The following is an 18,278-nucleotide window of genomic DNA, read 5'->3' on the forward strand; positions in this document are numbered from 1 at the left end:
ATTTGACACTCACATATCACATGTTGATAATAAAGTTGTTTGTGCAATTCAACTCATGTTGATGATTTGCACATCGATCAATGATATTTATTATATTTAATATTAAATATGTAACAAAAATATTGGTTCAGAATGCTGCAATTTGATTTTAAACATTTGTGTATAAATATTTTATTTCTTCGTTTTTGAAATAATTGTACCGTATTATACACCACATCCAACCGCAAGAAGTTCGTTATCAAACGGATACTAATGATTACACAGTCGTATCGTTTCTTTATGTTCTTCCAGAAAAGGAAAATGGTCGGCGAATCAACGTCGACCCAAGTATTACGTGATTTGGAGATATCTTTACGCACAAATCATATTGAGTAAGTAAATCTAGTAATTATTTAATCGTTATAATAATAATTTATTGTTTATTTGCCATTTCGATTATTAATTTACGTCGTCTATGTTTTGTTTGATTGTACTGGCTGTGCCAGTGTCTAATAGACGTGCCGTTTTAACTATTTTATAAAAAAAATCTTTAAAACTTGTACTCGACTGTCTCTAACAAGGACAATATCGGTATTTTTTCCTTAAAATATCTTCAATAAGTATTTTCAAACGAAATGTAAATTCAGAGTCTTGGAATTTAGAATTTTCCAAGTGCTTGTACTTGCTTAATATAAAAAAATAGGAAGAAGATTGAAACTGCATCCACTTTTCATTTTGTGCAATGTAATTCAAGTCCATTGTATTAATCATTGATCGCATAAAATTATACTAATAAGATTCAGTGTACAAGTTTATTTGTTCGTGATTACAAGACTTTTTTTGAAAACCTGTATTCTGAGCTGAACAGTATTACAGATGGGTGAGGGAGTTCTTGGACGAAGAAAATCAAGGCCTGGATGCCTTGATAGACTATCTCAGCTTCAGGCTATTGATGATGCGGCATGAGCAACGGCTGTTGGAATCGCACACAAGTTCCGAGGAAAAATTACAAACCGGTAAGAAATTGATTAGAAAGCCAAAAAAGGAAAATCAGAGAATCTATTTTAGCCCGTTAGAGAATCATAATAAATTAGGTACGCATTCTAATCTGTTGGAATTGACAACGAGCGTAAGATTTCTAGTTGCGATAAACTGTGGAGTATAGGAGTAGATAGTCTATATCGACAGGTCAAATTCCATATACATAATTTATCTAGAAAAATTAATATTTTCTTGTTTTTCGTTATAGCAGCTTAAATTGCTGCGATAATATTATTGGTAAAAGTGGACACGTGGAAAATATTTTTAAAATAAGGAAATTTCCGTCTTTTCGTAAAGATTATTAGAATGAATATTATATTTGTAAGATTAATAAATATTAATACTTGTGTGACAAACTGGCTTATCGTAGATTAAAAACATAGTCGATAATATTATTAACACAGCGGGCACTGCCGATACCTCGACATTAAACAACGGATGTTTGAGGCCACCTCTCCACGATCTGAAAGACAGTCCTGGGGTCAAAAGGAGATCTCGACACGTGGCACGTCTAAATATGGGTGAAGCAAAGGATGATATTCATGTTTGCATACTATGCATGCGTGCCATCATGAATAATAAGGTGAATATATCAGTTCCGATAAACTTTTTTGCTTCTCAAGTTTAAAATTCTTTGCAAAGCAGATATTTGCGTAACCTTTATTTAAACGATACATTAATATATTTTGATATAACATTCACACAACAACACATGTATAAGCTCATTCACATAACATCATGCGTATAATAAAATAAATATTTATATCGATTTTTTACAGTACGGATTTAATATGGTTATTCAACACAGAGAAGCCATCAATTGCATTGCATTGAGCTTAATCCATAAAAGTTTGAGGTGAGTCACGTATTGTCCATTATCTATTATTGTCTCGTATTTCTTAGAAAGTCTATGACATTTATAAACGTGTGAAACAATATCCGTAATGTGTGTGCGCCGTAACAACTTAGTCATTCATTTTATATTCAAATGACTACACAAGTTCTCGCTTCATCACATCCTGAATGGATTATCGTTTAAAATTAATCTTTTTATATATCACATTATTTCAAATAAATGCTTCCACGGTGTTTAGCCTATCATTGTAATAAATGCACTGTTCTCTCAGGACGAAAGCTCTAGTATTGGAGCTCCTCGCTGCAATCTGCCTAGTGAAGGGTGGCCACGAGATCATTTTGTCAGCGTTTGATAACTTTAAAGAGGTGTGTTCCGAGAGGAGAAGATTTACGACACTTATGGCATATTTCACTCAATATGACAGTTTCCATATAGAGTTTATGGTCGCTTGTATGCAGTTTGTCAATATTGTCGTACATTCGGTCGAAGACATGAACTTTAGAGTTCACTTGCAATATGAGTTCACGAAGCTTGGATTAGACGAATATCTCGAGAAGCTTAGACACACAGAGAGCGAAGATTTGCAGGTCAGTTAACTAAATGCGTATGATGAAATTTTAACCAATAATTTTAAACAATGCACAGATCAATGAACGATCACAGTAACGATCATGAGATGTCTGTTGTTATCGGCAGTTTATAAAACTCTTTTATTATATGTATTATACCTTGTATTTAAAAAAAATTTCACCAAAAAGATGCGGTAGTGGATCACGCGACGACGTGGTTTTTATTTTACATGATTTAATACTAGAAATAATTTTCAACGATAATCTACGATTCACATGCCATGACCATTAATTACTAATTAATTATGTGCGTCAAGTTAATAGTGTAACCAAGAGCAAACTAAAGCCATGAAAAGAAAATATGTGTATATAATAACAGAATAGAAATAATACAAATAATGACATTTTTGATCGTGCGTCGGGCAGAATTTTACGCCTAATAATAATTTTTTTGAATTTTATCAATTTCATCTTCAAGCTTTTGTGTGGATTATCATATGTTGACTCGGTTTTTTAGGTTCAAATCTCAGCTTACCTAGATAACGTATTTGACGTAGCTGCCTTAATGGAGGACAGTGAAACAAAGACTGCAGCATTGGAAAAAGTAGCGGAATTAGAAGACGAACTTGGTCACGTAAGCGATATAAACTTTCTTATACTACTTTTTCTATTATTAATGTATAAAGCTACTAGAAAGGGAGAAAAGTAGGTTAAAATAAACACATTTATCCATAAGATTCAATTTACACAAATGACTCGATATCGAAAATGCACCAGATTATAAGCTTACCGTATACTTTTGTTTTTCATATATACTATTATATAATGTATTATATTGCAATATATACGTTGTTAAATTATTCACATCGATATTTATCCGTTGACGATTGTTGACAATTGATTGTTTTTGACACAGGCACATGATCGTATGGCAGAATTAGAAAGAGAATCATTAGCGAAATTGGCGGAACTGGAGACGGAATTAGGCGCGATCAAGGTGGAATATACCGAGGCCTTGGAAGCGCGTAGATTAGTGGAGGAAGAACTCGCGGCTTTGAAGAGGCAGAGACAGGATTCCGCACGAAGGCAGAGTGTCCTAGAGAACAAGATCATCGAACTGGAAACTCTCACGGGAACGCTTACAAAGGGCTCATCAGGTATATTACTCGCTAGATGAAAGTATTTAAAAAGTAATAGGCGGTAAGTGTAAAGTGAAATCTCGTGCAAACGCCTGTTTGATCTTTCAGCCGCTAGTCTACGAAATGGCACCGCGACGAGTCCTCTGAGTAACTCGGATAACGTTACGTCCGAGACGTTCGCCTCAACACCGTCGTCGCCAACGTCACGCGAAACGCTACCAGCGGCTCCTGCACCACCACCTCCACCCCCGCCACCGTGTCCGCCGCCGCCTCCTCCTATGGCACCTCTTTCCCTGGGAGATCACAAGTTACCACCGCCTGTCCCGATACCTCCACCACCCGCTGGCATGATGCAAGCACCCAATGGAGCAATGACTATCAAACGAAAAGTATATATTTCGTTGGTTCTACGTTTCGTAACATTGTAACAAGATGTGTAAAAATATCGATTATAAATGAGCGCATGTGAGGTCGCGAAAAGAGTTGATAAGATTATCGAATGACTGAGAGAATATGATGTTTTTCTATGACAAATTATTAATTATTACGATAAAAGCAACAAAATAGCGATATCATTATTATAAGAATCGCCGATTATTACATTTTTTTTGCCAGCAAGAAAATTATTGTAATCGTTTGATTTGCTTTTTTCTTGGATCGTTTTAATTTAATACGAGATTACGTTCTCTTCGATCAGGTCCAAACAAAGTACAAACTTCCTACCCTTAATTGGATCGCTCTGAAACCTAATCAAGTACGGGGTACTATCTTCAATGAGTTGGATGACGATCGTTTGCACAACCAAATCGACTTTTCCGACTTTGAAGAGCGATTTAAGATCGGCATGAGTGGACACGTGGCCAACGGTAACAATGAAATCGACGGACTTTCAAGCTTTCCGAGTAAACGATTCAAGAAACCCGAAAACGTATCGCTTTTGGAGCACACGAGATTACGAAATATTGGTAAATAAGCTTGATCTATGACCCATGCTAACGTGATATATGAAAACAGAGATCACGTCACTTGATTCTCATTATTTTTCCAACTTTAGCTATATCGCGCCGAAAAATGGAAATGCCGGTCGAGAAAGTAATAATGGCGGTAAATGCTCTGGACTTGAAAGTCCTTTCACTTGAAAATGTAGAATTATTGCAACGTATGGTACCTACGGATCAAGAAGTACGCTCGTTCTACATTTAATATAAATATTATTGTTACTAAAAGATTTTTACAGCATTAATTGAAATAATAAAAATTAATTTCAGATCAAGGCTTACCGCGAATATATTATAGAAAAGAAGAACGTCACGTTATTGACGGAAGAAGATAAATTTTTGATGCAACTTGGTAAAGTGGAAAGGATATCTACCAAGTTGTCCATTATGAACTACATAGGAAACTTTTTCGACAATTTACATCTCATTACGCCACAAATACACGCTGTGATATCTGCATCCAGTTCGGTTAAGAGTTCAAAGAAGTTGAGATCAGTATTAGAAATTATTCTTGCCTTCGGTAACTACCTAAACAGTAGCAAACGGGGCCCCGCGTACGGCTTCAAGTTACAAAGCTTAGATACATTATTAGATACGAAATCGACCGATAAAAGGATGTGCCTTTTGCATTATATCGTCGCCACGATACGAGTCAAGTTCCCTGAACTTATTAATTTTGAATCGGAATTGATGTACATCGACAAAGCTGCGACAGGTATGTGCTCACCGTATTTAATTAGCTATTGGAATATTAATGCTAGGTGAATGGAATTACATAACAAATCCAACTAACGCATTTTATTTATACTTGCAAAATTATATATTAATTTCAGTTTCACTGGAGAACATTACGACCGATGTTCACGAACTGGAGAAAGGTATGGATCTTGTGCGAAAAGAATTTGAGTTGCGCGGCAAAGAAAAGCACAATACGGTATTGCGCGACTTTTTGAACAATTCCGAGGAGAAATTACGCCGTTTGAAACTTGACGCACGTACCGCCGGTGAAGCATTCCGTGAATGTGTCGAATTCTTTGGGGAAAGTCCGAGACAGGCTGATGCCAACACCTTTTTCTCCCTTCTCGTCAGATTCGCGAGAGCGTTTAAGGTGCGTTGTAATAGTTGTGTTTTATTAGATATCAAAGTTTTTAACGTGTATCGTATCACAATTTTGTTAAGAGTACATATGTATGTTAAATAATAAAATGCACAAATTTATAGGCAGCGGATCAGGAAAACGAACAGCGTCGTAGATTAGAGGCTGCTGCAGCAGAAGCTTTAAATACGTCCGAAGAAGTTATAAAGCGTAACAAATTAAATCAGAAGAAACAACAGGTATGTCATGCATTTTTTATGTTTTACTTTTGTGTATTTACATGTATTAACTCAGATTTATGAACGAGGTCGACCGCACCTGTATCTTTTTACTTAAATTATTTCTATATATCTAGCATGTGCGCTATTCTAAAAATATCAGTTTAAAAACATCTTTAATGTATGCATCTTTTACGATCTATAAACGTATTATTGCAATTGCAAAAATTACCTATTATTCTGTTTAATATAAAAAGCATTTTATGTAAAAAAACATCAATCATTTATATTTTAGCATTTATATTTCTATTACTATAAACTTGCTCTACTACTGATTTTTTTTTATTTCTTTGAATCAAGAAAAATTCAAAATAATATTTATATATCCTATCTGTTGTTGGTTTAGAGAGATAATTTCCCTTCCGTTAAATATAACCTATTTATTTTAATTAGACTTGATACCGTAACTATGTGTGATAGTTGCAATTTTTAATCGATCATACATATGTTGGCATTTATATTTCTCTGAGCTTCTCTCCCCTACAACATCAATGCTGTGTAGATGCATTTAAAATTAACATTCATCGTAACCACGCAACATTATAATTACTATTTATGTAAGAAAATAGAAAATAAATACACAAAGCATTAATTTCTTTGCATGTTGTGAAGTAGCATGACATTTTACAGGGATTATGAACGATTATGATCGATTCTGAGAATCTCACGCGTGCCTCTTATAGTTCCATCCATTTCTCAAAACGCTATAGATTCATAAACATTTGTTTTCTTATTTGTTACATATTTATTTGGATTTAAAGTCACCGAAATTTTGCTGTAACTCGAACAAGAGTCTGTTACACCGCCACCTTAATGAACTGGAGCTCAGAACATAACAATGTAGAAACAATTCACAACATGTAAGTCTGTCCTCGCTCACTTCCTTGTATTAACGTATGATTTTTAATACCTGTACATACACCACATTACACATATTACGTATAACGTGTAAAAATTTGATCGTCATCAAACTTGCTCATTAATGTATGTAAAATAATCATAGTTTTTTATAAAAATGAATTATTTTTACCTCAAAACTATCAAGTACCATATAAAGTATATCGTAGTTTCGGAGAATATTTCACTCGCACATTGATTACGCATTCTACATTTCACATTGATTTCAATTGAATACACTTTGCATATATATGCTGTATAAACTCTGATTCTTTACATCACACATGTACCAGTAACGATACGTCAAAGAGTATGCATTCGCATGTTTTAGCTCGCATTGATGTTGGCTGAGAGATTTCTTCTATTATCGCTTTCCCTTTACCGCCATAAAGTTTCATGTACCGTTCAAGTTTTACGAGTATGAGTAACGCCACTTGCGCATAAATAGATGTGTCGTTAAATTTTTCTTGATTCGAACTAAAAGTAATTAATAGCAAATTTTGCATTTTCTTAAATTTCTTAAACATATGTATATGGTATATACCTTAAATATTAAAAACTTTGCATAGCAATAATTCTAAAGGTATATATTACAAATACATATTTTTTTTAATACAAATGTTTTAAATATTTTCTGTAATAAAAAACATTCTATTATGTATCATCAGGATGCTGTTATAAACGAACTGAAGAATAAGACACGATTAGTGCAAGAGAAGAAGCTACTGCAACAAGATGAAGTGTATAACGGTGCCCTAGAGGATATTCTTCTTGGTCTCAGGTCCGAACCATATCGCAGAGCGGATGCTGTAAGACGTAGCCAACGACGACGTATCGATAATCACAGACTCTCGCGCACCGCCGAAGAGCTTGAACTGTAATCTTTTTGCATTTCTGATTTATACGCGTTTCAAAGTTTTTCTATATTCTAGAGAACGAATTTGCCTTGCAATATAAAAGTTTCATTGTAATTTAGCTTTAGAAGACGGGAATCAACAGAGAACACCAATAGTTTGAGAATACTTTTGAAAATATTAACAGCGTGCACAACTAGACAGTCACTTGTATACATTCTCCGAATTTTTGAAAACATTTTACTTATATATGAGCTACTTTGCTATAAACATACAAATTCGGAACTGAACGACAATATTCAGTACGTACAATTAGATGAGGCTTTTGTGCTCGAATTGTATTAGCGGTGCTGAAAGTCCAATAGTCATAAACTTAAAATTTACAGCTTTAGGATATAAATTTTTCGAATATAGTATTTATCACAAGGCGATAGATTTTGAAAAACGCGCGTTATTTCGTACGTTTGACGATCCTTCTATGCATAGTTTATATGAATCTCGCAATTAAAGACATGTAAGTTTCTCTCAAGTTAGCATAATATTATATTAATTAAGGCACTTGTTTACTATTTTTCTCTAGATAATAATAGATTTCTTTTTAACATTTCATGACATTTACATAAAATTTGCTTATACTTGGATTACACTATTACTTTCTTTCATTTTTTTGTTCGATATATATGTGAAGTACGTAAACGTAGAATTGTTTAAATTTAGTTGTTGTTGATTGTTATATGTATTAAAATATTTATAATTTTCATATGAACTTAATGTCCCCGTTAATTAAATTAATTGTTTATATCTTATATTTTGTAATTGCTTAATATCAAATGGACAAAGTCATATAACTCGTAACGTAAGTTTGTGTGTAAAGTCAGTCTAGCAGTTGCAGATTTTAATAAATCAATGACATGGTATTTGTGACATTCCAGCGATATGTAATAAGCTGGGAAAACTTGCTACGGAATTACACAAGTTCTATCAGCTTACAAGCAAATGTACAAAATTTCAAAATAAATGTTTATACTTTTTTTTCGTATTACGAGTTATAAAAATGTATCTTCTCTCACAACCAACAATAAAATCAAGACGATATGTTACAAAGTGATAATTGACTATACGTATTTGTCATAATTTTCTGCGATATATTGTAACGCATATTGTTATGACATAAATGAGAGTGAGAGAGAGAGAGAGAGAGAGAGAGAGATCTTAGTTGTCTCTTGAAAACATTTATTATTAACAAAAATAATTTTGCAGCATATAACTTGATTACATTCCTCGAATACGCGCATACACACCTCAAGAATATATATTGTAACACGTAAATACTCAAGTAACTGCACAAGAGCGTTTCGTACCGTTTAACAATCGATATATATCTATATATATATCGAGCCGTAATGTAAGGAGACATAAAAAATATACAAATCAAAAGTTGGCACACACATCGATTATTGCTGTCATTCTCTATAAGATTTTTATTACCAAAATATACAATAAAAGACTGCAATTCTCTTCAAGCTTATTCCCGATTGAAAACATATCGCAAACTTTTGAAAGAATGGAGTTATATTTTTACTTTTGTACGTTTTTGATATTATATATTACTAGAAAAAGAAAAATGTAAATATACCGTTGTAATATAGAAAATAGTTTTGAACGAATATAATGTAATTACTATTATCGCTTAGAACAATTGCCAATGTGATGTTTAGATAAAATATTTTCTGTATTGTATTATTTAGCACATATCGCTTATTAGCAATATGTGTCGAAGAAAAATTGCTATTTCAACCCTCTGGGATTGAAGCACTAAGCTATTTTATATATCTTTTGTGCAAAAAATGTGTGTGTATATACACACGCACACACGTACATTATATGCATTTCACTATATAAATTGTAAAAATTAGTAATCTCATTGTATAAAATCAGATATAAATAAATGTAATAATTAATACTTCAACAAAGAATGATGTACTCATTTATTATATAAAATAATACACGAATCACGAATGAACAATGACTTACACAATTACACACACACAATACATTTTCCACCGTTGTAGTTAAACACCCAACACTATTTTTCTGTGAACGAATAAACCAATACCACACACATGTTGGCCTATGATCAGTAAATTATCATTTGTTTTTTATTATGTAACATTTATTGGTCATTAGTAAATTAGTATACCATTTATATCTTTTAAAGTTGTTTATTTATTGCTCGTATAAACTACATTATAATAATAATTCATGTAAAATATTTTTATATACAAATATACAATGTACAAAAGGCACGATATATCTACATTCTTTAGCTCACGTATACAATACAATGCAAGACGATAAAGTAAAATTACCAAGTGTAGAAAGTATATATAATTAATAAATGTTATAAAAATTCATTATCAACAATTGTTTCATAGTACCGTTAGAAAAATTATATGTATCATTGTGCTTTCAAACTTGACAGATTATTATTGTTCGTCGTGCATCTTTGCCATTTACATTACACTCGTTCGCTTTCTTAGGTTTCCTCTTTATATTTTATCGCATTGTATTTCGATGATACGTAGAACACTATAGCTCTAAAGAGACATCATTATAAAACATGAGAAAATATACACGCGCGACTGAAACAATTTTGTTACATTATATACATATACATAATGATTGAATATAATGAAGTAGATTTTGGTGTAAACTTCTAACAGAAATATCGTGTCGAAATATCTTCCAGTTTTAAAATTCAGGAATTTTGAACGTTTAAATAAAAAAAAAATAAAGATGGATAATAAATATTATTTTTTATCTTACCTTAAACAAATTTTATTTTGGCAAAAATCTCATTTGAAATTTACTTGAAGTTTTTTAATATTAGATATCTGATATTATAAAAATTGAAAAATTGTACGAAATACAATAATATTAGACGTCAATTTGCTTAATCTGAAACAATCACTTGATAGTTTTAAGATATCTTAAGTTTTACTAAAAAAAAAGTTGGAGTTTTTTGTGTTGGTAGTTTACATGTTATTTTACTACTAATGTGTAATGATTTCTTAAACAATATTCAAAATATATGCTTTATTGTAAGCCTGTCGGTATTAATGGCAAAAAGTATCGCTAGGTCCATGGATACATTTGTCCATTTTTTTAATATCAAATTTTAAATGAAAAATATGTGCTACATAAAAACCATGGCAGCGCTTTAAAGATAATGAGAATATCTCAAGTTAATCATTAGCTACGTATATACAATTCATTATTCGTTCTAATATTCTTTCTGATTTTTTCGGTTTTAATTATGTGAAAAAGAATAAATAAACACTCATTCTCTTTTTTCTTCTCTTTAATTTACGAATGTAAGTGTGAATAAAAAATATATGACGCTATTTCTCCGACGTTTAGTTTAAATGCATTTTATACAACCTTTTTATGACTTGAAACATATTAGTTAGATTAAATTGGACGTATCAAAATCATCTTGGAGAATTTGAAAAATATAAAAATTATTTTGGAACTTTTCGAGAAATATGTCATCACATGATTATTATACTCTCAACCTATATTATTGCGATAAAATTTTAAGTCTGTACTTATATCATTACATGTGTGTTCTTTGTTCCATTTATAAATAGCTTAATAGAAAATACATATGATACGTCCATCATGTCGATATATCAAGAATGCAATCTTAATAAAATATAACCGCCTTGTAATATAAGATATATACCAAGTACACTACTAATATAACGTTCTGCATTTTAATAACCGCATCTATGACTCGACGATTTTAGTATCAAGAGAATTTTCTATTAAGCTGAGTTCATTGTATATAGAATATAATTATTACAACTATATTTACGAATTTGTTATTGCGACGAATGTCAATAATATATATATTTTTATCTCTTATAAATCTTTTTATAAAAATCATAGGCGTTCCCTGTGTAATGAGCATCAACACATCATAATCCTGCGTATATAAACGATATGTAAACCAGTATAAAAACAAGGTATTTTCGAGACAATATTATATTGTTATAAAAAGCGACATAAAAGTATCAATTATATAAATTGGACCTGATTATCTTTATAGGAATGTAAAAATTTCATTTACAAAATATACTGATTATCAATCATTTTTTTATACGATTTTTTTTATACAGCTGTTTGTATGAAATAATATATGTAGGAGCTTAAATGCGATATACCTTTCAATACCTTTTTACATAGAAAAGGGACAAACACAGCATGTATACACACATACACACATGTGTAATTTAGTATATAATTAGTACGTTCTGGTTAATAATGAAAATGTGTATTATAAATTTACTTGTTAGCAAACTTATTCCGCTTTATTAACTTAATTTTCGCACATAAAAAGTAACAAAGATTTTATGTAATAGATGATCCATAAAAATTGGAATGGCTTTTAACGATTACAATGTTTATATATACATATATATTAAATTATTGAATAAATTAATAAAATAAAGTATATAAGTAATAATTAAAGTATAGAATAATATATAGAAGTTTCTTGATTTTACGTAGAATTAAGCTGACTAATCATCAACATTATTACATAAAATCTCTGGATATAATTTATATGCATATATACATACAACAAACGAAATACTGTAACATTTGTTGCCAAAAACACATAGCTTGATAGTAATTTTGTGTCATAAAGAATATATACTTTTTACTTTCTTCAGCATTTTTGGTGTACTACAACGGGTTCAGTCCAAATTATGTCAGATTTTTTCAAGCGACATCTACTTGCAATCATAAAATAACAAAAATTTAAACACAAATATGCATGGATTGAGACAAACACAATATTAAATTTATAATATTAAATAAGATATATTTCATACAAATTGCTGCTCCAATCTAGTAATTAATATGGAAAGTCAAGAATATACGATAGAATTCGCGTGGAAAAAATAATACTGATTATTTTATTTAAATATTCTTTTGAAAGTATAATAATCAATAAAGGATCAGTCATCAAATATACAGAACAGGCAAATAAAACTTGTTACATTTGTGATGCGATACAAGAACATTGAAGTTTAAAACAATTGCTATTATATTTCTTAAAAATTCGTAATTAATTTAAGAAGCACACAGATCTCTTCTATACATACATAAAGATACATGATACATGATATATAAAAAATTAGATACAGAAAAAAAGGCTTTAGAAACTTTCATACAATCCACGTTATATTTTTTTATATACAGAAAGGAAACAGTTTCAGTTAATGTAATTATTTTCAGTTTATGACAATAAGCAAGCAGCCTAGAATTCATTTATAGAATGCGAAGCACCAAGATTTAAATATATTGAATAACATTGCTTCTTCCAGGAAGAATGAGCCAACATTTTTTTTCCCACAGCAATTTGAACACAAACTGGCTAGCTTCATTTGGTTTACATGGCTTCTAGTATTTGGTTTTCTTATTTAACCGTTTGAGTGCCGGAAACGGCTGCAAAAATCTGTGCAAAAAATTTTAAGCAAGCGCCACAATAAATCCATTGTTGATCAATTTCTACCGCAGTTCTCAAGACACTCACCTCTACATAGTTACTAAATCGAACTATCCTCAAATACTATAGATAACAATATCAAATAATAAGACGAGAGGAGGAAAGCGCTTGTTGGATATTTTTTGGATATGAAACGAGAGAAGCGTGATTGCGTTTTTTGGCTTTTTCAACGTGAAACAGAAGAAGCGCAATCATGCTCCTTGGCATTCAAACGATTAATATATTCGGTAATAAGAGTAATTAATCTTAAATAAATTAAAGGTATTTATAGATTTGTGAATCCCGGCTTAATATAATAACCAGCAATAATCTTATATATTAAATCATGCGAAAAACATCGAATCACATATGTCTGTACAAACATAAGAATCTAAACTGAATTATTTGCAACTGATCCTTTCTTTTTATACAAACACGTCAAAATCCATTATTGTAGAAATTACTGACAATATGTAGAATACAAAAAATTATGTACAATAGAGTTTGTATAATAATCTCATAACCATTCAATATTCATCAAAAGTACAATGAAAATGTATCTTCTATATATATATATATAAATAATGAAAATTATATATAGATATTTATGTAGATATATAAAATAATCACGCACGCATACATGCATGCATACACAGTGTATATAAAGTCAAAATTGTTTTAATATATCTTTACATCAGGCTGTGGTTGTTTCCTCTTAATAAATGTATCTATAAATGTATCTATATATATATGAAGGTAAATATTCAAAAGTTGTATATCCATACATATATATTGTCTTATCAAAATGCGTTTTGACCTAGGGTGTATTGCAATATTCCTCAAAAACTACAGATTGGATTAATAATATATTAGATGTTGAATTTCTGACGCGTACCTTTGTTTTACTAGCTGCTTTATCTGGTTAATTACTCCGATTCTACATTATTGAAGCATGAGGGATTCCAAGTTTCGGTGCAGGATAGTATCCTTCACAGCATTAAAGACGACTTTAATATTTTCTGTGTCTACCGCAGTAGTGAAGTGATGAAACAACGGCTTTCTCGGATCCCTTTTGACCGAGACGAACATGTCGAGGATAAAATTTTGCACGTCCTTCATGGAATGTGGATCACCCGTAAATTGTGGAAAATACAAACGGACATTTGTATCTCGTGACCTCACTTTCTTATCGAGTAAATCCGTTTTGTTTAAGAACAAAATTATAGAGACACCACAAAATATCATGTTGTTCACGATTGTATCAAATATATTTTTAGATTCTTCCAATCTGTTAGTCCTCCTGTAAGAATTAATTGATAAAAACAAAATCGCATTATCATTATTTATTTTACAATTTTGTAGAATAAGCAAGGAGATAACATACCTATCTTCCAACAAGACCTGGTCAAATTCCGATGACGATACGAGAAAAAGTATAGATGTCACGCAGTCAAAGCATTGGTACCATTTTTGCCTTTGAGATCTTTGACCGCCAACATCAACAAAGAGGAATGGGATATTGTTAATCGGTATTACAAATTCGGAAATTCCTTTCGTCGCCTTCCTACAGTGTAAGATATCCTGATGCGTAGGTGTATATTCCTAACAAAAATATTTCTTTTTTTATATACAGTAAATAAAAATATTCAGTAAATAAAAATACATTAAATTGTTATAATTATATAAATTGTCAAAAGTATTACCACTCTTGCAATCCTTTCAAGATTATCCAGGAAGTATTGGACAGAATCACTCTGAAAATATCAAATCACACATATAAATGTAACACCTAAATTAAACAATATAAAAATAAAAATAAAAGATAACTATATATATATATATTTCAATGTTTCAATATTAAAATATTTACGTATCTCTTATCACGCATGTAAAAGATGCGTGTTTATAGAGTTAATACGAGAAAATAAAATCTTACTAATTGAAATTCTCTTCGCCTGTCGAATGCTCTTCTAATCGATGCATCCTTCCATAAACTCTGCAATGCTGGCACATAATGCAGAAATAATCTAGTGTCCAGCACCATGGTGTTTTCGAACTTGAGTAATTGGAAACCGATATCGTAATTCTTAGGATTCTCCCAAGGGATATTTAGTTTATCCCGTGCATCCACTAGAACCTTCATACCCTTAATTATATTCTGGTAGATCACATGTTGGTATTCCTTAATTAATTCGGGCTGAAAAAACAAACGTGTTATACATCAAATCTTAATCCTCTAAAGCAAATTTCTCATGAAAGAGGCGTCATCGGAACGAGAAAAAACATTCATTCTGATTATAACAAGTTTCAGTTTCGGATTTCTATTATGGTTTTAAATTGATTGATTTTACGAAAAAGTTATGAAAAACAATCTTAACGCTTCTTTCGCAATTCATAGTTACACGCCCGGTCTCTCGTTATCCCTTCCATATATATTTAATACATTATTTATTACATCCTCTGTCTCTCTGCCAATTGCCAATTCTCAGCGAAACATAATCGAGTTTAAACTCCCTACTAATTAAATGCAGGCCAAGTCATCAGGTGTAAATGTGGTGTTCCGTATGAGGCCGAGGCGGCGTCAAGGACCGACCGGCGTGCAACGACCGGGAGCGGGAGCGCGATACTCCGAGATAGTCCAGATACCTACTCCCGAAAGCGGGACGGGAAGACGCCGCCGATCGAGAGGATTCTGTCACGCGGTGGGCGCGCGTGGTCCTCGGTGCTCTTACCTCAAACTTGATCCCGTGAATAATCCGCATCTGCTTGAGGAATGTCGACTTGCCGCTCTCGCCCGCCCCGAGCAGCAGCAGCTTCACCTGCCGGCGGAACGTTTGCCGGTCCTTCTCCAGCATCCGGTCGATCTCCTGGCTCTTGTAACGCTGCTCGATCTCCTCCGGGCTGAATTTGAAACGCAGGCAACACGACCACGTTAAGGAGCTCGCCATCTTGCCTCTCTCATTCACTCTCACTCTCCTCCTTCGGGTCGCCACTTGACTTCCTTCCTTCCTGCCCTGGCTGCCTGCCTTCTTATCCGCTTTCCCGTCTCTCGCCCGGCGCTCCTCGCGCGCGATGCCGTCTGCCAAGTGCCGTCTCGACGAAAACAAGTACAAACAGGACAACCGGACGGCGGACGCGCACTGGCCTGACTGGCCAGCACTGGCGAGTGGCGAGGCGACACGGCCACACCAGGCCACACGGCGGTCGGCGGCTCGTGTACCTCGCAATTCGCAATCTCGCAAGTCGTCCTCCCCCTCCCCGCCTGTCAACCCACCCACCCCGCGAAAGCGCAGGTCGCACTCCGCAGGCCGATCGGAAATCGCCGATTCAGAACCGCATTTCTCGGGCAGGCGTAACCGGCCGGAATCCGGAATGCGCGATATCACCACACCACCACCACTATAGCAGTACTAGCACCACCACCGAGCGCGAATCTCTCGTCTCGTGCACGGTCAACTGCGTGCACGTTCTCGCTAGGCCGATGCGGGTTTTTTTCTCCAATCGATCCCAGCCAAACTGCTGCGTATTGTATATTCGCACGTATATACCGTTATGATACCGTGTTACGCAAACACACGTATACGATAAGGCGTGCGATGCAGGTATACGCGGAAGAACGATGGCATACCGATTGGTAAAAGGTATTTCACGCGGCGATCACCGCCGCCGACCGCCGACCGCTCACGCTGCCCCGATTTGTCCACGAGCCTCACAATCGTTCCTGGCGAGCCACGAATTGGGCATGATTGAATAATCACCGGGCGGCGATCCGCATCGCCTCGCGCCTCACGACGACGTTCAACGTTTTGTGTGTCACGATCGTCTGTGATAACCATACGTCTCGCTCGCTGCACCGCCTTAATTCTCTCTCTCTCTCTCTCTCTCTCTCTCCCTGTCGTCCCCTCTTCTTCTCGCTCCTGAAAAGTCGGCGAGTAATCATTCGCTCCTGTACGCGCCGTGACACACCTCTTCTCCCGCTTGCCGTCCGCCAACGATCGCGATCCCTGGTGATGCACGATAATTGTTGTACCAATGCGATCGATATGATCGAGATATTTCACGGGAATGCATGGTAAGAGCGACGGAGCAACGGTGAAACGATACGAGCGTGGAAACGCCACTGCTCCACTGCTACCTCACCAATCCCTCGCTCGACTACCTACATACATACACCATTACCTGCCTGCCACTTTGGGGAATAATTAGAAAGATTCTCCCAGACTTGTACTACATGTTGTTAGATTCTTAGCTTCTTGTGTGTAAAGCCTTGCATTAACCTGTATCAATTTGCATCAGCCTGCCGCGCGGGCCGCACGTCGAGATTGTCGAGGATCGACTGTATTCAGACAACGGAAGGCAGTCATGAATGGGTGTGTTTAGGTAAGCACCGCTACTGTAGCGCTACACGAATGCGTACCAGCCATTGGCTGTTCATGGTAGCGCTACCATGAACAGCCAATGGCTGGTACGCATTCGTGTAGCGCTACAGTAGCGGTGTCTTACCTAAACTCACCCAATGACTGCCCGATCGTCCATGCCGCCAATTGGTCAATTTAATGTAAGAATCTCTGACTGGTTGGCCTAGTGGAAATTCTCCAGGCACCGGTCGCTCTGAGAGTGGCTGCGGTCAAACGGGACGCTCCAGTTTTCGCGCTTCAAAAAATTTGTATAGCCAGACGGCGCGCGCGGTCAGTGTGTCATAGAGTTCCTCTAGTAAGAGTTAGGACACCGTCCGCCATTAATGGGGAATTATGCGAACGATCGAGAGAGACAGCAAGAGACAGCCTCCCCACTCGTACTTTTCATGGGTCTTTGTCTCACTCCCACTTATAGCTTTGTCTCACTCCCACTAACGTCTTCCCCATTAATGGCGGACGGTGTCCTAACTCTTACTAGAGGAACTCTAGTGTGTCACGGTGTGTCATTTCCGGAACAAGTTAGGAAGATAAAGGGAAGGGAGGATGATACTCTTCCGCGGGAAAAATATATATCAAATATTAAAACATGAAGAATTAAT

General features: G+C 34.5%; 2 protein-coding genes across 5 annotated transcripts in view; one reads left to right on the plus strand and one right to left on the minus strand.

Annotated features, from left to right (window-relative positions):
* The window catches only part of Frl (formin-like protein), a 25,749-nt gene extending 16,066 nt beyond the window's left edge, over positions 1-9,683 (plus strand). Inside the window, exons 4-18 of one of the 3 annotated variants that reach the window (XM_071698878.1) lie at positions 265-371; positions 856-995; positions 1,425-1,603; positions 1,800-1,876; positions 2,148-2,463; positions 2,963-3,079; positions 3,362-3,602; positions 3,693-3,973; positions 4,282-4,549; positions 4,639-4,766; positions 4,853-5,297; positions 5,416-5,690; positions 5,804-5,917; positions 6,718-6,816; positions 7,522-7,662. In XM_071698878.1, coding sequence (XP_071554979.1) covers positions 265-371; positions 856-995; positions 1,425-1,603; positions 1,800-1,876; positions 2,148-2,463; positions 2,963-3,079; positions 3,362-3,602; positions 3,693-3,973; positions 4,282-4,549; positions 4,639-4,766; positions 4,853-5,297; positions 5,416-5,690; positions 5,804-5,917; positions 6,718-6,792 — 2,763 coding nt within the window. In that variant the 3' untranslated portion in view covers positions 6,793-6,816; positions 7,522-7,662. Of the gene's footprint in view, positions 1-264; positions 372-855; positions 996-1,424; positions 1,604-1,799; positions 1,877-2,147; positions 2,464-2,962; positions 3,080-3,361; positions 3,603-3,692; positions 3,974-4,281; positions 4,550-4,638; positions 4,767-4,852; positions 5,298-5,415; positions 5,691-5,803; positions 5,918-6,717; positions 6,817-7,521 lie in introns of all 3 variants that reach the window. The other 2 variants (XM_071698876.1, XM_071698877.1) reach the window with 2 other exon arrangements.
* On the minus strand, positions 9,682-17,593 carry Cta (Guanine nucleotide-binding protein subunit alpha cta). 2 transcript variants are annotated; one of them, XM_071698880.1, is made up of 6 exons: positions 15,994-17,593; positions 15,198-15,458; positions 14,965-15,015; positions 14,646-14,863; positions 14,157-14,561; positions 9,682-12,503 (listed from the first exon to the last, which is right to left on the minus strand). In XM_071698880.1, the coding sequence occupies exons 1-5, from the start codon at positions 16,207-16,209 to the stop codon at positions 14,204-14,206; spliced, it is 1,104 nt and encodes a 367-aa protein (XP_071554981.1). In that variant the 5' UTR covers positions 16,210-17,593; the 3' UTR covers positions 9,682-12,503; positions 14,157-14,203. The 2 variants fall into 2 exon arrangements, with proteins under 2 accessions (XP_071554981.1, XP_071554980.1); XM_071698879.1 differs by having other exon boundaries at positions 9,682-14,561.
* Between the last annotated feature and the right edge of the window lie 685 nt (positions 17,594-18,278).

Source organism: Temnothorax nylanderi, unplaced genomic scaffold (genome assembly GCF_030848795.1).
Source record: "Temnothorax nylanderi isolate EJ_2023f unplaced genomic scaffold, tnyl_v1.0 TNYL_tig0016_pilon, whole genome shotgun sequence".
In the NCBI taxonomy this organism is placed as follows: domain Eukaryota; kingdom Metazoa; phylum Arthropoda; class Insecta; order Hymenoptera; family Formicidae; genus Temnothorax; species Temnothorax nylanderi.